General features: G+C 43.9%; 1 protein-coding gene and 1 long non-coding RNA gene across 20 annotated transcripts in view; one reads left to right on the top strand and one right to left on the bottom strand.

Annotated features, from left to right (window-relative positions):
• The window catches only part of Plekhh2 (pleckstrin homology, MyTH4 and FERM domain containing H2), a 110,301-nt gene extending 89,566 nt beyond the window's left edge, over nt 1-20,735 (top strand). For 18 of the 19 annotated variants that reach the window (XM_063261831.1, XM_063261832.1, XM_063261838.1 and 15 more), the window contains 6 exons: nt 769-910; nt 6,709-6,854; nt 7,695-7,824; nt 11,355-11,441; nt 13,548-13,682; nt 18,083-20,735. In XM_063261831.1, coding sequence (XP_063117901.1) covers nt 769-910; nt 6,709-6,854; nt 7,695-7,824; nt 11,355-11,441; nt 13,548-13,682; nt 18,083-18,268 — 826 coding nt within the window. In that variant the 3' untranslated portion in view covers nt 18,269-20,735. 19 annotated transcript variants of the gene reach the window in all.
• LOC134479315 (uncharacterized) lies at nt 751-3,971 on the bottom strand. Its single transcript, XR_010052474.1, has 2 exons — nt 3,325-3,971; nt 751-1,018 (listed from the first exon to the last, which is right to left on the bottom strand). It is a non-coding gene; the product is annotated as an uncharacterized LOC134479315 (long non-coding RNA).
• Nucleotides 20,736-23,432: the final 2,697 nt, after the last annotated feature.

Genomic DNA, 23,432 nt, shown 5'->3' with positions numbered 1-23,432 from the left:
TGGCATACATTTTTGAAACTTCAAAGTCCACCCTCAGTGACACATGTCCTCCAATAAGACCCCACCTCCTCCACATCCTTCTAATCCTTTCAAACAGTGCCACTCCCTGGTGACTAAGGATTCAGATGGATGAGCCTGTGGGGGCCATTTTTTACTATAAATACAAAGGTTCTTCCACTTCAAAGCAGTCTGCCCTGTGTGCTCCAGATGGCAGTGGTTCGCTTGTATCATGTAGTGGGTGGTAAAACTGTGTGATGTATTGTCATTGTCTTCATGTGGTACAGCTCAGTGGTTGAGCATCGCCTAGCTTGTGCCTGGTTCTGTTTCTGTCATAGATAAAAGGGGACAGTGGGGTCACACACACACACACACACACACATGCTCCCACACTTACTCACACATACGTATACATACACACACATTCACACTCACATACACACATGCACATATACACACATACACTCACATATACATACATACACTCACACACACATACATACACACATGCATACACTCACACACATATATACTCACAAACATTCGCACAATGCACACACTCTCACACTTTCACACATGTATATATACATACATATATACATATATATACATACATACATATATACTCACATATACACACATTCACACACTCACATACATATACATACACACATACACTCAAATACATATACATTTACACTCATGCACAAATGTAGAATTTTTTTAATCAAAAAATTAAAACACCATGAGACATTTTTCCTTTTTTTCCAGACTATATTTTTCAATGCAAGCTCGTGGAGAGACTGACAGAGAGAAGCTGCTGCTGCTGTATCAGACAAATGAGCAAATCATAAATGGTCTTTTCCCTCTCAACAAGGATCTGGCGTTAGAAATGGCAGCGCTCTTGGCTCAGGTAACTTCCGTGTTGTCTAAAATAGCTCAAAGAAAGGGAACGGTGCTGGTTTCCTCAGTTAAAAGCAGTAAAACAGGATACCTTCGGCGAGCCTGAGAATTGATTTTCCTGTGATTAAGAAGACATTAGGAACTGCAGGCATAAGTACTACATTATTATTTGACCCCTAACAATGCACTGGCATAGAACGAGACACTGCGTTCCATAAAGGGAAACACATTTCCTGGTTCTTTTGAAAGTGTTGCAGTTAATGAAAGGACCCAAGGGACCCGTGGTGGCACCAAAGACGTTTTGTGCAGCTGTCAATTGGATGGGAGAGCGCTTGGATAAAGCCAGAGCACTTTCTTTTGTATATCTATTGTACCAATTAGGAGCAAGTTTGGACTTCTTTAACACATACACACAAATGAGTAATAGTGAATTAACCGAACAGAAAAGTGTTTTATTCTGAGTGTGGTGAATACGTGCCGGTACCTGGGCACTTGGGAAACTGAAGTCATGCATTGAAGGCCAACCTGGGCTACCTTAGCAAGAGCCTATCCCAAAAGAAAAAGAAAGAAAACGTTTAAAGGTAAACATGTATCCTGATACCTCGGCAGAGCCGTCAGGACTTTGTCCTTCTACCCACTCTGCCACCCATGGGTGTCATCCCCATGGTCCTGGGGTGGGGGGGGGGGCGTTAGGGTCCCAGGATATTCCAGGATGGCGGACTGAGATGGGCATACCTTCCTAACTTAAACAGCCCTTTCCATTTAAGCCCCGGATTATAACTGGAACCCACGGTCTCGCCTGCCTATGCGGGAGGCCAGGAAGTAGTCCCTGCCAGCCAGCAATGTGCCTAGAGCATTAAAGTCTTCATCCTCAAGACGAGGTTGTAAAATAAACACCGAGTCTGCCGAGGGGAGCGTAGAAGCTTCCCCAGGAAGTGCCACGTGGACAGATGCTTGGCCCTGAGTGTTGGCATTCTGTCTAAGCTCCACCCCCACAGCTACCTGGGAACAGCCAGCTATGCTCCGCCCCACAGTTGCCTGGCAACAGCCAGCTGTGCCTGACACTATAAAAGGGGCTGCTTGGCCCCTTCTCTTCCTTTTCCTCCCCTCTTACCCCCTCTTGCTCTTTGTCCTTCTCTGTTCTGGCCTCCATACTCCCCTCCATGTGCCCATGTCCGGCCGCCTTTCTGCTCTTCTACTCTTCTCTCATTAAACTTCTCCACGTGGAACCATAGTGTCTGGGTGTGCTCTGTCCCTGCACAGCCCCGATTTAAAACCTAACATTGGTACTGAAACCCGGGATGGAACCAGGAACCCTAAGCCATGGGACTTAAAACCTAACACCGATTCTATAGACAATGGATTCTCACCCGGCACATCATCCAATACATCATTCATTCATTAGCTCGTCCATGGGAGATGATTCCCATGTCTTCGCACTCCAGTTCATACCTGTCTAACGGCCATTGCAAACTCCTCCCCTTCGCTACATTCTGCGCCTTCATCATGTCCCCCCAGTCCTCCGGGGGGCTTCCACTCCAGCAATCCCCACTGCCTTTTCCTGTTCTCTCTCCCTTACCTCTTCTTTCCACTTTGACCTCATAGTTCTTCCTCTACTCACCCCTCTATTCGACCTCCATGGCTGTGGTTCAGACCTGCCTCACGTCCTTTGCTCCCCAACTACCGTGCATCCCTCCGTTGTGGTCCCCCACAAAGTTACCCTTCACACAGGTGCTCGAGGGATTTTCCCAGTTATCCCCTGATGCCTAACAAGTGATCTGAAGTTGAGGGTGGTGATGACTGCCTGTAGCTGATCATCCTAGCTCTTGAGAGGCAAAGGCAGAAAGATCACAAGTTCAGGGAAAGCCTGGGCTACATACATACAGAGACCTTATCACAAAACAAAGGGAAAAGGCACACCGCAACAATAATTAAAAGCTCCAAAAATAATTCGAGGAGATATGCTAGAGGAATTTAGTCTGTGTTCTGTGGCTCCAGCTAGCTTAGCCTGGGGACAGCTGTGCCACAAGGGTGAGGGCTGCAGTCACTGGCAAGTTCATTTATTTACATGTCTGCCTGCGATGCAGGCTCACAGCTGAGATTTCTGCAAGGACCATCCAGTCTACGGTGTTATACGCCATAAACACTACATGTATTCCCTTCGAGGAACTGTTTGAGCTTCCAACCAGGATGGTGATTGAATGGCAAAAGCTGTGCCCCAAAAGAGACATGAAGGGAAACCCGTTTTTTTCCTCAGGCCTCAGACCGGAGGCTGGCACAGTGACACTCCGTCTATGGCCAGTTGTTTACACTGTCTCTATGGCAAAGAGACAGAGCAAAGAAAGGTGTTGTTCACACCTAAGGCCATTCTTGATCTGCCCTGGCAGCTGCCTCCACAGCCCCAGCACCCTTAACTATCCCTACCTGGAGCTTGGGTCGCTGCAAACTCCTGGACTTGTTCACGGCTTCTGCTTCGCTGATACCGATACGATCTTTCTGGTTTGCCTCAGATTCTGGAATGGCTCTGCCTCTGCTCTGTCACTTGCTAATTTCATCCTGCCCTTTAGTTTCCCTTGTATCTATACTAGGGAACCTTTCTGAATCCTTCCGACTGGCTCCACTGGCCCTCTGGGGAGTTTCTGCAATCTGTCACACGTGTGTGTCCTGACGATGGTGGCTCATAATGACTCGTGGTTCTGCTTTCCATCAGTGACTGGGGCCTCCCCAAGGGCCACCACTGTGCCTGACCCTCCCACTTAGCAGTCTTTCCCAGGAGCAGTTTTCCCCACTGTTCTCAGAAGAATGGACACTTAGTAACTGAGTTACTTTTAGTGTATTTTTAAATCATCTGTCCTTGAAATCTTGCTTGCAGTACTCAGTGTTCTTTTGCTACAGATGGTAAAGAGGAGGGAAGGGACAGCCCTTATCTTCTAGACAATCAGAGAGATTCCATACTGCTGGCCGTTCTAGGTGTCACCTTTCCAGAGGCATAAATTCTCCATGAAAGTCACTCTTGTCTTTACTAGCGTTTAAGTTATCTTCCTCCCTTAGCTTTCAGTTTAGTAAAAAAAAAAAAACTTCTCTAAGAAAAATTAAATCGAATTTTTGAGATTTTGCTTTTTTATTTCATGCGTGTGACGGTCTGCCTGAATGTTATGTCTGTGTGCACCTCATGCATGACATGTCCCAGGAGACCACAAGAGGGCATCAGATCTTCTGGGGATGGAGTTACAGCTGTCTGTAAGCCACCATGTAGATGCTTGGGATTAAACCCTGGTTCTCTGGAAGAACAGTCAAAGAATGCTCTTAAAGTCTGAGCTGTCTCTCCAGCCCTAAATCCACCTCTTACAGATGTGTATTTTGGACATTTCTTAAATGGGTCAGAGAGATGAGACCATACACCACGAACACTTGGAGCGTATGAATAACAGGAAAAAGTATAATGTGTATAAAGAAAATTAAATACGTCCATCTTTCCTCAGAGCATTGTTTTTGGAAGGAGATGAGTTTATTGAGTACACATAAGGGCAGTGGCTGGGCAGCAAAGAGAGTGCTATCTGAAGTCACCTCCAATTTTTTTTGAAAGATTGAAACATAATAAGGGGAGGGGGGCTGAGTTCAATTCCCAGCAACTGAATGGTGGCTTGCAACCATCTGTAATGAGATCTGATGCCCTCTTCTGGTGTGTTGAAGAGAGTGGCAGTGTACTCATAACGTAAAATTAAAATTAAAACAAAACATAGTAAGCAAGATAAGCAGTGTTGACGAATTACTTATTCTATTGCATACCCGACTCTGGGGAGATCTCGTCGATGCTGCGTGGCTTTTAGAAAACTAAAACGTTGACTGAGAGAGTGAGTCAGAAGACAATTGGCAAGAGTTGGTTCTCGACTCCTACCAAGTGGGGCCAGGTGATAGGGGCCAGGTCATAGTAAAGGCCCTTACCCACTGAGCCATCTTACCATCTTACCATAGCTCAGTGATGCAGTTCTTGGAGTCCATCTCTGTGCTGGCTGATTTCAGGTCAACTTGTACAAGGCAGAGTCATCAGAGAGGAGGGAACTTCAGTTGAGAAAATGACTCTGGCAGATCCAGCATTTCTAAAATTAGTAATCGATGGGGGAGGGCCCAGCCCCTTGTGGGTGGTGCCATCCCTGAGCTGAGGTCCTGGGTTCTATAAGGAGGCATGCTGAGTAAGCCATAGGGAGCAAGCCAGTAAGCCACACCCCTGCCTCAGCTCCTGCCTCCAGGATCTTGTCCTGACTTCCTTTGGTGATGGACTGTGATGTGGAAGTGTAAGCTAAATAAACCCTCCTCCCTCCCCCAATGTGCTTTTTGGTTTGTGGTGTTTTGTGGCAGCAGCAGAAATCCTAAGACAATCTCTCAGTTGCTATAGCGTCAAGTGAAGCACATCTTGTGTGGGATGTAGAGGTTTTCTGAGTTGACTGTGTCCAAACACTAACTGTATTTGTTCCCTGCCATCTGGTATGTCTCCTAGATAGGGAGATCCTGAGCTTGAACAAGCCACAGAAGGCTCCCTAAGTAGTAGGTTGCCTTGAATGGTTTACTACTGCTGGCAGCTATTGTCAGAGGCTATAGGGCTGGTCTAGTTTTGCAGGTGACTGTGTGAATGCTTCCTGCTGATAGGCAGGGCAATGTACAATCCTTGTTGGGAAGCACTGTGGGTAGGATGCCTAGTAGGGCATCAGCCAAATGAAACCCATCCCATCTTTCTCTTTGAGCACCCTTTGGTACCCTATACAAGGCATTAGTTATAGTTTATCAGAGTGTTATGCCTCCTCCCAGACGGTAAAGGCATAGAAGGTGGAGGCGATCCTCAGCCTTTCCTCTCTCAGCATTACTGTAGCACCCGACCCACGGTGGAGTCTGGATTTAGTTTTGGGTGCAGGGATTGGTAGGTGAATTAGAAGAGTTGTGGGGCAGATAAGTAGGTTTCAGAGATGGCTGTTGTGGTCTATAACAGCTGAACACTTCGTCAAGGGAGAGCAGGGGATGAAGAGCTGTATTCCTCAGAGTATTGAGCTAACAGGAAGCCTTGGTGGGTTCAGAAACATTGACCGAGAAAACCTCAGGGAGCACAGTGAGCCTGTGTAGCCCTCACTGCCACCATATTCAAAGAGACCCTTACGGAATCCAACTGATATTGTTGCAAATTCCCTTAGTCTTTCTCCACTTGTACTTCAACTGGTATTTCACTGTATTTCCTAGTGATTAGATTAGCCCGTTACAATAAAAGGCTGCCCTGCGTTATACTCAGTAATAGGCTTGTTTTTCTCCTAGCAAACACTGCTAAGGAGGTTGTTAGTTTCTTTTCTCTTGCTGCGATAGAATACGCTGATAAAAGTGACATAAGGGAAGAAGGCTTCACTGGGCTCACAGGTCACATGACCACCACACTCCACCCATGGATGTCACGTGACCGCCGTGGCTTCCCTACTACAGTGGACTGTAAGACAGTACTAACTACCAGCCAAAGTAAACCCTTCTCTCTTAAGTGGCCATCACCAGAGTGTCCTCACAGCAACATGGAAAGAATCTTAGGACAGGAGTTCCAAATGGAAACGGGGCTGAAATGTTTGTCAGAGTTAAGTTAGATTTCAAGTGAAATTTGTACTTAAAACAGCAGCTCAGATGTGTGGTTATAAATTTTACAGTCGTACAATCATGACACACACGTAGACTTTTGTTTTACAGACACAAAGGATGTCTCGAAAAAGCAGAATGATTTTCCTTCCTAAACACTGTTCTCACTGTCCTGTGTTTTCTCCTCTGGGGATTTCCTCCCAGGTGGATATCGGGGATTTTGAGAGACCGTTCTCAACTCCAGCTGGGCATGTGACCAACCAGTGCAAGGCAAACCAAACCCTCAAACAAGTCGTGGAGAAGTTTTACCCTAAAAGGTACCGAGAAGGGTGCTCTGAAGAACAGTTAAGGTAAGACGGTGCTTCTGGCTTTGTACGGGGTGGGGTTGCCTTAGGAATTCGGTAAGGATTTCTGGATCCTTTCTTAGAACATTTAATTCCAATGTATCCCAAGAGGTTTTACATATATTATGGTGACATAAATAAGTTTGCATGGCTTTTTCTTTTGGAGGCCCAGGCTAGCCTCAAACCACGTATGAGCCTGAGATGACCCTAACTCCTGATCTCCTGCTCATACGTGGTTGAAATTACAGAAGTGTACCAGTAATTATCTAGTTTTCAAACAACTCTTTGAATAAAAATGACCGGGTTGGGGATTTAGCTCAGTGGTAGAGCCCTTGCCTAGGAAGCGCAAGGCCCTGGGTTCGGTCCCCAGCTCTGGAAAAAAAAGAACCAAAATAAATAAATAAATAAATAAATAAATTTTAAAAAATGACCGTAATTTAGACCGCCATTTTGTCTGACCTCAATCCTGGATTAATTCTGATCATAAAGAAGGTTTTAGCTATATAGCAGAGGTAGCTGGCCCTCGGTTCAGGCTGAGAATAATTGCAGTCAGCATTCCTCCAGACTGTACCATTAGTACACCAGTAGTGTTGAATTTTGAAAAATGAAAATATTCTCTGGAGGAATGACCTGGCCTCCTGACTTAGGCTGAGGTCTGGTGTTAGCCGAGTAGGTGATAAAGATTGACTTGCCAGCTTGTGTTGATTGAGCACCTCTGTGTCTCAGGAGAATTTGGTGAAAATTTTCCAGAAAGATGAGAGGGGTGGATCAAAGGGCTTTGCAAGGATGACACTCTACTCACGGTTTTGTTTTCGTGTCTTGTTTTTGTTCATTTTCTCTTTTTAGGCAACTTTACCAGAGACTCTCGACCAGATGGATGGCCCTCCGGGGACACAGCACAACTGACTGCATTCGCATTTACTTGACAGTAGCCAGGAAGTGGCCATTCTTTGGCGCCAAGTTATTCTTGGCCAAAGTAAGAGAGAATGGGAATAGGACTTGTAATAAAACCCCATGTACACGTCTGGCCACATTTACCCTGATACTCCACACTTGGTCTCATTTAAAAATGAGGAAATTCCCAGCAATTGAAGCCAGTGAAGAATGCTGGGAAATCATGTCCCTCCTCTCGTCCTCCCCCCCCAACCCCACACTGACCCATTTTGGGAGTCATCAGGGCAGTCTGTCAGGAGAGCTAGCTGAACTCCCTTACTACCCTCCACTCACGCCCCATTTACTCACTAACTGTATCACTAAATGGCTGAATTATGTGATGCGTGTTTACTGAGTCCTGCTTGGCAACCCTTGAGATAAACTCCAGGGACCCATAAAGCCCAGGGTTTGCAATGAGCTGTACCGGACTCAGGGCTTTTCTCAGCTTAGCCCCATGTTGCAACAGGCCTGTAAACAAGGCCCTGTGTGGGAAGTACCCTTTGAGAGAGCCGAGGAGAGCTGCAGAAGTACTGGGCGCTGACAGCCCAGCCTGGGAGGCAACTGGCCAGTGCCGAGGAAAAGCCTTTACCTTTTTTTGGGGGGTCAGTTTGGCTTTCCGTTTTGGTGCTGGGCATTGAAGCCAGGTCTACTCTCCCCTCCAGCCATACAACCAGCCCCAAACTCTGCCTTGTACTTCTTTTCCTTTCCCTGTAAACGGCACCACTCGGGACTCTGGCTCCAAAGATGCATCCACCCTGTCTTGCGTTCTTTCTTTTTTTTTTTTTTTTTTTGGTTCTTTTTTTCGGCGCGTTCTTTCTTACTAGTGCATGCGCACTCCAGAGAGTGAGCCCACAGATCTCCTCTGGTGCTCACCACCAGGGTTTGAAGTAATTATCACTTTATAAATACTTGCTAGACCTGGGTTCTGCTGGGCAGATTGGTCAAACTAAGTCTTCTCATTTTTTTAACAAACAGCGTGGGTAGAAAATTCAATTCCCAGGAAGCTTCTTTCACTGGCTGTGAAGGTCAGAAATTACTTTTGCTACCGGAACTAGAAGCCACGAACCAAGATGACAGAAAAATTATACCTGTTAGGATCATAACATCTATACAGTATATTTGCAGGGAATTCAAGGGAATTCATTCTCATTCTCACTTTCAACATGAAGAGTAAGCCTAGTATGGTGCTACACTCCTTAGTCCCAGCTACTCAGGCGCCTGATGCAGGGTTGAGAATGGTAATAAGAGACCAGCCTACGTAACAGAATGAAACCATGCCGAGAAACAGACAGATAATTAATTGACTTGAGATGTGAAGTGTTTTATAATGACTTTTAACCCAACTTCAGCATGGGAAGTGCTGCTCACACACACACACACACACACACACACACATAGAGACACACGCACAGACACACAGACACACACATGCACACACACATACATACAAACACACTCACATACAGACACATGGACACACACACTCACATATACATACAAACATTCATATACACACACATACATACACATACACACTAACATACACACACTCTCACACATGCATACACACGCACACACAGTTGCACACATATATCCACACATACATACAAAGACACTCATATACACACTCATACATATACACACACACATACACACACATATATACACACATTCACACACACATACACACACATATATATACACACACATACACATACACATGCACACACTTTCACACATACATACACTCACATACACACACACATACAAACACTTTCACATACATACATACATACACACACATACAAATAGACTTTCACAAACATACACACAGACACACAAATAGACTTACACACACACACACACACACACACACACACACACACAGTGCTCTTTCCTGGGCCATCATTAGCTATGGCGCGGTGTTTGATGTTACAGGACCAGCGTTTGTCTATCTTTAGACCAGGGAAGCACTTCCTGTCTGCTTCATGGTGCCCCTCCCCCCACTTTTCATAATTGTGGGAAAAATACACATGACAAATAATGGATAATCTACCCATATAGCAATTTTAAAAGGATGGCACTCCACTGTTAAGTACATCTCACTGCATCACAGCTATCCTGCCTCTGTAGCCCTGGCTGGCCTGGAACTCAGTGATCCACCTGCCTCAGCCTCCCCAGTTCTGGGATTAGAGGTATGACCCACTGCCGCCTGCCTCTGAAACCGTTTTATCTTCCATCCTAACACTCTATGCCCATTAAATATTTGACTTTCCATGCACTCCCCCTCGCTACCCTGAAGGGCACCGTCCAGTTTCTATGAATTTGTCTTCTCCAGGAACCACAGATTACAAATTATTTTGTACTTAGGTAATGCCTTCAAGATACATCAGTGATATAATATATATCAAAATTTTCTTTCTTTTCAAGGACTGAATAATATTCCCTCACATGCCCACACCATACACCACACTTTGTTTATCCATCTGTCAGTGGAGCCTTAATCAAGAAGAAATCACAATCTTCCAAAACAATCTACTGTCTGCCTTTGTTTTATGGTGCTGGAGATTGACCCAGAGCCCTGTACACCCCACCAAGCTACCCTCCTTCTGAAGCCAGCTGTCATTCGAAAGCACCCTCAGTAGAGACAGTGGTACCCCTATAGCTGAGATCTACTGGATCTTCATACTTAAGATCTATTATGTACAACATAAGGTCCAGTCCCCTCCCCATCCACAGTCTTGACTCTCTTCTCTAAGACTTAACAGAAGTAGTGTTACAATTTTACTTGTTAATCAAGTAAAACAATCACTATAAAAATGCTCAAAAGCATGCTTGGATTTTGACTAGGTTTCTCTGATGGGAGATTTTTTTTTTAATTAATAAAATGTTATTGTTTTGGGCCATAAAAACTTTATAGAAATTCCAGTACTTCTTGTTCCCATTAATCACACAGTTTTCTTCTTTCCTCTTTTTTTCTGTTTCTGTTGACATCGAGTATCAGGAAAAGTAAGCGTGTGTCACCACATCCTTCACGCCTCCTAGCGTGAGCACCTTAGAAATACTGGTGCTGTTTCTCTATGAGTGTGGTCACCACAAAGACCCTAAAATTGTAACAACTGTATAATTTATGAAACAAAATGATGTAAAAAAATAGTGTTCTTGTGTGAGAGATGAGAAAACTGAGTCCCGTGGTACAAGAAGTTTGTCCAAATGCACACATTGCTAAATAAAGACTCAAGCCTGCAAGCCAGCTGGCCTAAAACAAATCCACTGCGCCCTTCAGTGCACCATACTGCCCTCGCTCCAGCAGAGACTTTCAGTGTTTCTGCTGGGTTTTAAAATGGCAGATCTTGGGGCTGGGGATTTAGCTCAGTGGTAGAGCGCTTACCTAGGAAGCGCAAGGCCCTGGGTTCGGTCCCCAGCTCCGAACAAAAGAACCAAAAATAAATAAATAAATAAATAAATAAATAAATAAAATAAAATAAAATGGCAGATCTTACATGCATTTAGATTATAAAATATAGCTGTGATTTTGCATGTATAATATAGAATATTTTCACTTCTCCGTAGCCTATAACACCGTCATCACTTGGCAATAATTTTATCTGGCTGGCTGTCCATGAAAACGGGTTGAGCATCCTAGAATACACCTCCATGGTAAGATCAAGCCTGATATCTGTAATTGAATCTTTGATTTTCACTGCTCAGGGTACAGTAAGCAAAAGGTAATGCTATTCTGAATGGCTATGTTCTGATTTTCCTCTGCGCTTAGAAAATAGTTTTCCTAATACTCTCTTAACAAAGTCACTTTACAGGTACAATTATGTTACAGTCTAGGGTTTCAGAACAAGATGAGACGGGCTATGCTGAGTATGGAAAGCACTAAGGTGCTAAGGTTAAGTTACAATCATGGTTCTGGGGCATGTGTGTATATGTGTGTGTGTGCATGAGCATGCGAGAGAGAGAGAGAGGTGGGAGAGAGAGGGAGAGGGAAGGAGGGAGAGAGAGGGAGGGAGGGAGGGAGAGAGGGGTGGAGAGAGAGGGAGAGGGAGGGAGAGGGGGGGAGAGAGGGAGAGGGGGGAGAGAGAGGGAAAGGGAGAGGGAGGGAGAGAGAGAGGAAGAGAGAGGGGGGAGAGAGGGAGAGAGAGGGAGGGAGGGAGAGAGAGAGAGAGAGAGAGAGAGAGAGAGAGAGAGAGAGAGAGAAAGGAGAGTCAAGGGGAGGTCAGAGGATGACTTGCTGGAGTCAGTTCTCCTTCCACTCTGTGGGTCCCAAGGATCAAACTCAAGTGGCCAGTGTGGCAAGTGCTTGTACCCTTTGAGCCATAGAACTGGCCTCCTACAGTTTTTTTCTGTATAAAATAGGAATGTTTATGTTATTAAAAAGTAGAAACTTTACTTTTAAAGTTTACATTTTTAGTTTCATTTAAGTTTCTGTAGCATAACTTGTCTAATTTTCAGTAATGTCACCAATTTTACTCACATCCAGGTTACATAGCTACTAAACCTTAAGAGTACATGGTTTAAAGTGTGGCACATGCTGGTACTTCCTGTCTCAGCAGGCACTGAGACAGGAAGGTTGCAAGTTCAAGGGCAGTCTGGGCTACATAGCAAGATCCTGTCAATTTTTCAAGATAGAAAAAAGCCCATCAACTATTCCTTTTGTGTTCATTTATTTATGTGAAATTATCATTTTCTAAATTTTATGGGCTATTTGGTAATTTTTATTGTACTGGGACCTCACACATGCTTGTGTCCTCACAATAAGCTACAAGCCAGTCTGGTGGGTAGTTATTGTGGCTTTAAAGATAGTGTGGGAGCTCTTTACCCTGCAACAGTCAGAGAACACTGAAAAATTCTTGTTTTTATTTTATTTTTGAAATAAAAATATAATTACATCATATCCCCTTTTCCTTTTGCTTCTTCTTTTTTTTTTTTCTTTTTTTTTTTTCTTTTTTCTTTTTTTCGGATTGGGGACCGAACCCAGGGCCTTGCACTTGCTAGGCAAGTTCTCTACCACTGAGCTAAATCCCCAACCCCTTTTGCTTCTTCTAACCCCTCCCATGGACCCACACCACCACTTTCTCACTCAAATTCATGGCCTCTGGCCTTTTTCTTCAGTTGTTGTTACACACTCATGAGTGTGCTTGAGCGAGCATGTACACACACGCGCGCGCACACACACACACACATGCATGCATGTATGCACATGCACACACACACACAGCACATTAGTTAAGGTAGTAACAGAATGGTTTAGCTTTTGAGCAGCCAGAGGGCAACTGTTGAACGTGATTTTCCACGTGTCCAGCTGTTGCCCCAGGAAGATGGTCTGGAGTGTTTTGAAGCACAATGCTGGGTACTGTGGATGATGCTGTTCTGTTTGTACCAAAGTCTGCCTACCAGGGGAAACATGGATCTGTCAATACAGTATTTGATCATTTGGGTCTTAAAATGATCAGTCTACTTTGGATCAACCTTATAGAGAAAAATAAGGGAATATATAAAAATATAGTAACAATGATTTTTCTTCTGGGTGCTGTGAATGCAAGAGTTGATAGTTTTCTAACTTGAGTTTCTCAGGGTCAAATGTATACTTGATTGTATAGGTTGATGATCCCTAAATTAACTTAATATGACTATTACTTACATTAATTGAAATAGATTGGATCTGAGAAAAAATTGTTTACATTTGCTGTAATGTATCAGAATCTCGTCACCTTTTTCAGTGGTACCATAAATAGCTCTCTTCTCTTCTCTTTGAAGAGGTTAGTGACTGGCTATGTGTACAAGAGTGTGATGACCTTTGGAGGCTATCAAGAGGATTTTATGGTAGTCATTAGTACACAGGCAAAAGACCGGCCAACAGAGAAGTTACTTTTCGCCATGGCAAAACCCAAGGTGAGTGGAACCCTTTCTGCCAGCTTCTTAGCCAGCTGCTTTTTCATGGGAAGACACTTTCTTACACATAGAGCATTCCAGGTAGAAACAGGCATTACTCAACCAATCCTGAGATCAAGTCCTAGCTTGTTTGATCTAAGTTCCCTTTTCTTTCTCTAATGTGGCCTGATACTACCTGCTTCTTTTAGCTTAAGAACTAAGTGAAAGCCAGGCGTGTTGGCACTTGCCTTTAACTCCAGTCCTCGGGAGGCAGAGGCAGGCCATCTCTGTGAGTTCGAAGCCAGCCTGCTGTACATAGTTCTAGGAAAGCCAGGGCTGCAGAAAGACCCTGTTTCAAAAGAAGACAAACCCAAAATAACTAAGTGAAATTTTCCAAGTGGGCCAATGCCTGGTGAAGGGGTGGGGTTGGGATGGGGTGTGGGGGTGTGTGTGTGAGGGGGTAGTGGTTCAATGGTTGCTAGTGTTCAGGAGTGAGATCAGGAGGGGTGGAGTTCACAGCAGCAAGGTTACTTAAGATCCCTGTCTCAAAAAAGCATGTGGGGGGGCTGGGGATTTAGCTCAGTGGTAGAGCGCTTACCTAGGAAGCTCAAGGCCCTGGGTTCGGTCCCCAGCTCCGAAAAAAAGAACCAAAAAAAAAAATAAAAAAATAAAAAAATAAAAAAAAAAGCATGTGGGGGGAGTAGGTCAGGTGACTTATCTACTTGGGATTCTTTTACCAACTCATCACAATGTGGCAGAGTGGTCTCCTTAAGATGCTCCTGTTCCTTTGTTATATGTAACACAGTGTAGTTTCAATGTCTCTAAGTAAAGCAGCTTTTTAAAAGGCTGCACCCTCAAATGTCATTCAGCTCTGAGGGGGGAGCTCAGTGGGGGAGGAATGGGATTTAAGCTCTAGTACTGAAAAAACATCTAACTTTAGAAAAAAAAAGATAAATTGCTTTTCCTAGAACTTTCTTTTTTTTTATTTTTTTTATTTTTTTTATTAACTTGAGTATTTCTTATATACATTTCGAGTGTTATTCCCTTTCCCGGTTTCCGGGCAAACATCCCCCTCCCCCCTCCCCTTCCTTATGGGTGTTCCCCTCCCAACCCTCCCCCCATTGCCGCCCTCCCCCCATAGACTAGTTCACTGGGGGTTCAGTCTTAGCAGGACCCAGGGCTTCCCCTTCCACTGGTGCTCTTACTAGGATATTCATTGCTACCTATGGGGTCAGAGTCCAGGGTCAGTCCATGTATAGTCTTTAGGTAGTGGCTTAGTCTCTGGAAGCTCTGGTTGCTTGGCATTGTTGTACTTTTGGGGTCTCGAGCCCCTTCAAGCTCTTCCAGTTCTTTCTCTGATTCCTTCAACGGGGGACCTATTCTCAGTTCAGTGGTTTGCTGCTGGCATTCGCCTCTGTATTTGCTGTATTCTGGCTGTGTCTCTCAGGAGCGATCTACATCCAGCTCCTGTCGGTCTGCACTTCTTTGCTTCATCCATCTTGTCTAATTGGGTGGCTGTATATGTATGGGCCACATGTGGGGCAGGCTCTGAATGGGTGTTCCTTCAGTCTCTGTTTTAATCTTTGCCTCTCCCTTCCCTGCCAAGGGTATTCTTTTTCCTCATTTAAAGAAGGAGTGAAGCATTCACATTTTGATCATCCGTCTTGAGTTTCGTTTGTTCTAGGGATCTAGGGTAATTCAAGCATTTGGGCTAATAGCCACTTATCAATGAGTGCATACCATGTATGTCTTTCTGTGATTGGGTTAGCTCACTCAGGATGATATTTTCCAGTTCCAACCATTTGCCTACGAATTTCATAAACTCGTTGTTTTTGATAGCTGAGTAATATTCCATTGTGTAGATGTACCACATTTTCTGTATCCATTCCTCTGCTGAAGGGCATCTGGGTTCTTTCCATTTTCTGGCTATTATAAATAAGGCTGCGATGAACATAGTGGAGCACGTGTCTCTTTTATATGTTGAGGCATCTTTTGGGTATATGCCCAAGAGAGGTATAGCTGGATCCTCAGGCAGTTCAATGTCCAATTTTCTGAGGAACCTCCAGACTGATTTCCAGAATGGTTTTACCAGTCTGCAACCCCACCAACAATGGAGGAGTGTTCCTCTTTCTCCACATCCTCGCCAGCATCTGCTGTCACCTGAGTTTTTGATCTTAGCCAATCGCACTGGTGTGAGGTGAAATCTCAGGGTTGTTTTGATTTGCATTTCCCTTATGACTAAAGATGTTGAACATTTCTTTAGGTGTTTCTCAGCCATTCGGCATTCCTCAGCTGTGAATTCTTTGTTTAGCTCTGAACCCCATTTTTTAATACGGTTATTTGTTTCCCTGCGGTCTAACTTCTTGAGTTCTTTGTATATTTTGGATATAAGGCCTCTATCTGTTGTAGGATTGGTAAAGATCTTTTCCCAATCTGTTGGTTGCCGTTTTGTCCTAACCACAGTGTCCTTTGCCTTACAGAAGCTTTGCAGTTTTATGAGATCCCATTTGTCGATTCTTGATCTTAGAGCATAAGCCATTGGTGTTTTGTTCAGGAAATTTTTTCCAGTGCCCATGTGTTCCAGATGCTTCCCTAGTTTTTCTTCTATTAGTTTGAGTGTGTCTGGTTTGATGTGGAGGTCCTTGATCCACTTGGACTTAAGCTTTGTACAGGGTGATAAGCATGGATCGATCTGCATTCTTCTACATGTTGCCCTCCAGTTGAACCAGCACCATTTGCTGAAAATGCTATCTTTTTTCCATTGGATGGTTTTGGCTCCTTTGTCAAAAATCAAGTGACCATAGGTGTGTGGCTTCATTTCTGGGTCTTCAATTCTATTCCATTGGTCTATCTGTCTGTCTCTGTACCAATACCATGCAGTTTTTATCACTATTGCTCTGTAATACTGCTTGAGTTCAGGGATAGTGATTCCCCCTGAAGTCCTTTTATTGTTGAGGATAGCTTTAGCTATCCTGGGTTTTTTGTTATTCCAGATGAATTTGCAAATTGTTCTGTCTAACTCTTTGAAGAATTGGATTGGTATTTTGATGGGGATTGCATTGAATCTGTAGATTGCTTTTGGTAAAATGGCCATTTTTACTATATTAATCCTGCCAATCCATGAGCATGGGAGATCTTTCCATCTTCTGAGGTCTTCTTCAATTTCTTTCCTCAGTGTCTTGAAGTTCTTATTGTACATATCTTTTACTTGCTTGGTTAAAGTCACACCGAGGTACTTTATATTATTTGGGTCTATTATGAAGGGTGTCGTTTCCCTAATTTCTTTCTCGGCTTGTTTCTCTTTTGTATAGAGGAAGGCAACTGATTTATTTGAGTTAATTTTATACCCAGCCACTTTGCTGAAGTTGTTTATCAGCTTTAGTAGTTCTCTGGTGGAACTTTTGGGATCACTTAAATATACTATCATGTCATCTGCAAATAGTGATATTTTGACCTCTTCTTTTCCGATCTGTATCCCTTTGATCTCCTTTTGTTGTCTGATTGCTCTGGCTAGAACTTCAAGAACTATATTGAATAAGTAGGGAGAGAGTGGGCAGCCTTGTCTAGTCCCTGATTTTAGTGGGATTGCTTCAAGTTTCTCTCCATTTAGTTTAATGTTAGCAATTCCTAGAACTTTCAACTTGAAAAATATGTTATGACATTTATTTATGTTGTGTGTGCCTATGTGCATGCCACAGCACAAGTGAGGAAGGACAGCTAGGGGGAGCCGGGTGGGTCCTGGGGATCCGACTCTAATCACCAGGGTCAGCAGCAGTACCTCTACCCTCTGGGCCACTTCTCAAGCCAGAGACATGTCTTTGTTCACAGTAGTTATCTTCGCTAACTAGGTCTGTGCTTTAAGTGAGAGCGGCTAACCACCGAGTGCCAAAGACCATGGCTCCTCAGCGTATTCATTTCAATAGAATTGATACAATGCTCTAACTCTCTAAATGCCAACCGTCATGTTTCCTAGCGTTGTCACTGAGCTTGACTGAACTTTGAGAGTCATGCTCACTGCTAACTGGAGTAACAGAAGAATGTCATGGTGGCTTCATGGTACCAGGCTCTCTAAACCTTTGATCTAGAGCAGAGGTTCTCAGCCTTCCTGGTGCTGCAACCCTTTAATAGAGTTCCTCATGCTGTGGTGACCTCCAGCCTCAAAATTATTTCCTTTCTACTTCATAGCTGTAATTTTGCTACTATTATGAATGCAATGTAATAATTCCATAATGTAAGTATCTGGTATGCAGAATATCTGACATGTGACATCCCCCCCAAAGGAGTCAAGCCCCTCAGGTTGAGAAGCTGCGCCCAGGTTGAGAAGAGCATGGAGCTAGGCTGACTGAATACAAATGAATCACCCACGGACAGTGGAGAGAAGTTCTCAGGAGCCTAATGGTGTTTTTTTTTTCTTCTTTTAGATTCTTGAAATTACCCTTCTGATCGCCAGTTACATCAACAACTTCTATCAGCAGAAGGCAGCATTTCACCACCTGTCTGCCCCGGCACTGCTCTCAGCCAAGGTTCAGGAGCCCCAAGCCAAGGCCATGGGCAGCCAGCCCCTTCTGTCCAACAACAGACCTACCAAAGGCCCCACCTTACTCTGAAGCTCCTGAGCCTGAACCTTCACTCCTTCTCCACTGCATGGCTGCATCCGCTGCAAATAAGTGTTTACACCCCACCGACATGGTGCATACACCAGCACTCCAGACTTTAGCAGTAATGGGTTACTCTCTTATCTGACTCCTAATATTTAGATAACAATAAACAAAAATGTGTCAACACACTCATTGTGTCTTAGACAAAGTAGGTTAGAATTTGCTCCCCCTCCCCCCAATCTCCGTTCTTGGCCTTCAGACATTGTGCAATAAGGCTTCCTACTTTGCCTTTAAGTACCTTGGCAATCTTTGGAAAGGGAGATTCCAAACTCTCATTTGGTAAACCAGTTGACTATCTGGAAAAGCTCACTGCCAAAGAATGCAAGTACTGTAATCAAATGTGCCTTTAGCTAATGAAGTGGCCTTTAGGGGAAGACTGAGGTTTAGCATAGGAATCAGCTGTGGGAACAAATGCAGGGGGTAAATTCTTACAGCAAGTGCAATTAATCATCTGAGGCTATGCGTCATTAATGAGACGACAGACCGCTAACCAGAGCCGCCTCAGTGGGGTTAGGAAGCATGTGCCCTGCCACCTCTGCGGATCACTGGACTGTCTTATTTAAAATGAGGTGGTGAGTCCTGTTAGCATCGCCTGAGATCACTGGAATGGCATCCCACATTCAAATGTGTTTAATGCTAGCTCAGCTTGATCTTACGTTGTTATAAATAGTGTCCTTGGGAACAGAGATGACCCTTAAAGCTTTGTTTTCACAAGTCTTCTCTGATCCGAGTTTAAAAAAATATATTCCAAAGTAAATTCTAATAGAAAATACTTCGGCCGAAGGAAGTACATTTGGAGTTGAAGTTGTCTCGAGATGCTGTAGTTATCCCATTGCAGTGGCAGAATACTTGGCAAAAATTGCTTAAGCCAGACATGATTGTTTCTGCTGTTTCAGAGAGGTCTATCCCTAATGGCTTGGCCCTGTGTAGTTTGGTGTCAGGACCATGTGCATAAGAGGTTTCTTCAACTCATAGTGGATAGGAAGCAGAAAGCAAGAAAGGTACCAGAGAGAGAGAGATAGATGCTAACTTCAAAAGCATGTCCCCGGTGACTCAGTTCCTCTATGTTCCAACTAAAAATTTCTACCACCTTTCAAACTAGTACTCCATCTGCGGTCCAAGTGTTTGACACATGAACCTCTGGGATCATTTCATAGTTAAATCATAATGTAAGTGGCCAATACATTTCAAGCTGTGTCAAGGTGATGTAATTAGTATTCCTGATAACATGAAACTGTGATAAGATATGAAAATTCTATTTTAAAAATGTTTAACCACAAGTCTACCTAACTTTATATTTATGTGTAGAATACTTGTATTTATTTTTAGACATATATTTATCACTTTGTGTGCTGTATTTTTTTAAGTCAATTTGAGAAAATGCTAGGTGCCCAATGAATTAATTGGCAGACCCCTGTGTCTTCCTCTTTGCTGTGGCAGTGTCCCGTTCCCACACTAAGCCTTTTAAACATGCTCTGCCCTTGGGAGCAAAGTCAGGAAACATGTTGCTCCAGCTGTACTGTACTGTCTTGGTAATGACAAAAATGCTTTTCAAGCCCCATAGAAGTGGCCTGCAAGTGGCAGTTCACCCTTCCATCTCTGAACCACAACCGCTCACTAAATGAACAGATTCATTTTTAAAGTGATTAACAATTTGGGGTGACCTTCAGAGTGTGTTTGACTGGGATAAAGTATTTTTGAATGCCCATAAGGCCACTTAATAATCATTAGTGGGTGAGCCAGAGGCTGGGACAGAGCTCTGACTTACATGTGAGAACTTTATTCTCAGCCAACAGCTCCTTCACCAACTGGTAAGCAGTCCCACCTGCCATATCCTGAGGTTTAAAAATAGTGAGTGCTCACCTTAAACCACGGTACCTTAGGCTTTGCACTTGTTTTTGGTAGAGCAGGAATAAAATATTTTGATGGAAAGAAGTCAGTTTTATGTAACCAGTGATGTGAAAAATTGATCTCCTGGGAAACTCCTTATATAGCCATTTTTAAATGCAAATATATTATTATGATTGGTTACAAGAGATTAGCGTTTCATGTTTAATTGTAATATTTCTCACCTACCCTCTTCTTTCCTCTCAGTTATATCATTTATCAGTAAATGAGTGTTTTACGAGTCCCATTTTGAACATTATCTTTTGAATATTCTATAAAACATACCTAATGGTTTCGTTGTCAGCTGAGGCATACTGTGGAAGGAGAGGCAGTCGCTGCCCCCTGGTGCCTTCATTCTGTCTTCAGTGTGGCTCTGCTTCAGTCACCTCAAAAGAAGGTGCTTAGACCATCTGTAATTTTAATATGTGTGCATTTGGATACATATAGACTATGTAAAGAGAGAGGTAAATGGATTTATGTTTTCCAGTGATTTCATAATAAATCCCTTAAGAGAGCTTATTTCATTTAAGTGACTTTAGTGGATTGTGTTCTTAAAAATTAATTTAGGAGTTGGGGATTTAGCTCAGTGGTAGAGCGCTTGCCTAGGAAGCGCAAGGCCCTGGGTTCGGTCCCCAGCTCCGAAAAAATGAAAAGAAAAAAATTAATTTAACATGTTTCACTGTGTGTGTGTGTGTGCATGTGTGTGTCATGCGTGAGCACATGTGCGTGCATGCGTGCTCCCTAACAGTCAAAATGTGTTTCTGAGTCAATTGTTTGACCTCTTTTTCCATAGAGAAAAATACGGTGAACAGGTTCCTAGAACAGTTCAGCTTTGACTGTTAATCAAACTGCAATATGTCCATGAAGAACTAACTGTCAAGCGTTACCTGTACCTTTGCAGTGGAGGCTGGTTCTGTGGGGCCCAGTGTGGGGAGGCCCAGGAAGGAGCATGAGGAGATGCTTCTAGGCTCCTGGTCAGCACAGAAGCTGAGATCACACATAGATATTTAGGGTGACGTGAACTGCGTCCGTATTTTTAAATCTTACCAAAGCGTTTTAGGCCATTTAAGTTAGAAGGTGGGCTCCACAACCAGGAGTTGATAGGACAAGGCCTGAAGTTGGCATGAGATGAGATGCCACTTGCTCCAAACTGTGCAATGTTTGCCAGATGTATTTACCTAAGTTGAATGTGGTGACGGTGCTCCTAGGGAGTGGGCGGCTGTCATCAGCCATGTCCCCTATTCTACATAAGGTAATCTTGACCTTATCCAGTGGTCCCTCGTGGGCCACCGGGTGCTCTCAAATTTACGTGCCCTCTGAACCTGGTTCTCTTCCTCTGTGCTGGCAGCTGGCTAGCAGGATTCCCATTCATCTGCTCCCCAAGAGAGAGGAGTTAACTTTTCTGCTTTCCAAAGCCCAACTCTAAGCTGTAGCAACTATATTAGATAGTTTAGGGTAAATTTCTAAAATTAGACTTTAACTAATTCAGAAAACAATGAGAAAGCATGCTTTTACCAATTCCATTACAAAGATACTAGGATGCCTCAAATAACTGAAAACAAAGGACTAAGAGAAAGACACAGAGGGCCGTTGGGAAGACCCTGGGGAACTTGGATCAGGACTTCTGTTCATAGCAATGTGACTGATTCGTGCTCTTCAACTACATTTAGCAGAACATGTGGTAATTTTCTCCGCAAGGGAATGGCTGCATTTTCCGACCATAGTTTGAAGAATCTCAGGGAAAGGCTCTGATTAGCCCAATTTACAGTTCATGCTTGGGCAGAGTCAACTCCACATAGAATGGGTGCCAAAAGAAATGATGGCGAAGAATCTCACGGCAGAAGAGCATGCGGCCAGCAAGTCCTCGTGCCATGAGTTTGTAACTGATTAAGTGGAAATACTCGCCTCAAATTCAGACTTTAACCACAGCGCAGGCTTAACTCCAAGAAAAATAATTAGATGATATACGGTATCAACATGTCGAACGCTTATTTCTTCTGGGTAAACTTACTTCACCAATCTTCTTACCCACTTTTTCATTTCACCTTTTCTTTTCTTTGTTCTTTCTCTTTCTAAGTGCTAGGGACTCAACACAAGACTTTCAACATACTGGATGAGAATTCCAGCACTGATCCTGCAACCTCTGTTCTCTGTGTGTGTGTGTGTGTGTGTGTGTGGTGTGTGTGTGTGGTGTGTGTGTGTGTGTGTGTGTGTGTGTGTGTGCGCGCGCGTGCGCACGCATGTTTCCTGTATATCAGTATACCAGTTTTTCCTGCGAGAAGCTTACATAACACTGAAAACAAAGGAGACATAAGAGCTCTGTCACTTTCCTGTCTGCTGTTGTTAATAGTCTCCATATGGCCTTCTAGGTTCCCCTCCCCCCCCCCAATCCTCCACACAGCTGCAAACAATTATGTCACTGAAGCACAGGACCAGTCACGGCCTGTTTTAAAGTCTTATGTGGCTTCTTACAACCAGCACAGGCGAACCCAGACTCTAAGACCCTTCCCAGCACTCCAGTCTACCTGCCCAGTGTGCACTTCCACCTCAGTTCCCCAGGCACTTTCTATCCTCCCAGACCATGCATAACTCTCCAAGCAGTTCCCACACGCGCCTAGGTTTACTGGAGTGGGCAGTGTAAAACATGCTCCTTTGTCACCACCAACTTCAAAGTCCTTGAGCCTTCCTGACGTGACGCAGAAACGGGCTCAAATCTTTTTTGTTCCACTTTTCTCTCTATTACTGTGACAAGGACCACGAGCAAACACAACCCGGGGGGGAAAGGGTTAATTTGGATTATCTATCCAATCACCGTTTAATCACTGATGGAAGTCAGGGCAGGAAGTCAAGCACAGCAGGAACCTGGAAGCAGGAGCTGATGCAGAAGCCATGGAGGAGTGCTTGCTCATTACTTTCTTAAACCACTCAGGACTACCTGCCCAGGGACAGCTCGTCCTATAGTCTGGGGCCTCTCACATCAATCATTAATCAAGACAAATGCCACCGACTTGCCTATGGGTTGATCTAATGAAGACTGTCCTTCAAGTAAGGTTTCCTCCCAGCAGATGGTCCTAGCTTCTATCAAGATGGTAAAAATCTAACCAGTACACTTTGCTATTGTGGTATTTTTAAATGAGAGGTCCTCCATAGTCTCGGGCATTTGAGTACTTGGTGCCCCATAGGCAAAGTACATTGTTTGGAGAGGTTTAATAGGTGCCGTCTTGGT

Source organism: Rattus norvegicus, chromosome 6 (genome assembly GCF_036323735.1).
Source record: "Rattus norvegicus strain BN/NHsdMcwi chromosome 6, GRCr8, whole genome shotgun sequence".
NCBI lineage: Eukaryota > Metazoa > Chordata > Mammalia > Rodentia > Muridae > Rattus > Rattus norvegicus.
The sequence above is the reverse complement of the archived record's forward strand: the minus strand, read 5'-3'. Positions and strand labels throughout refer to the sequence as shown.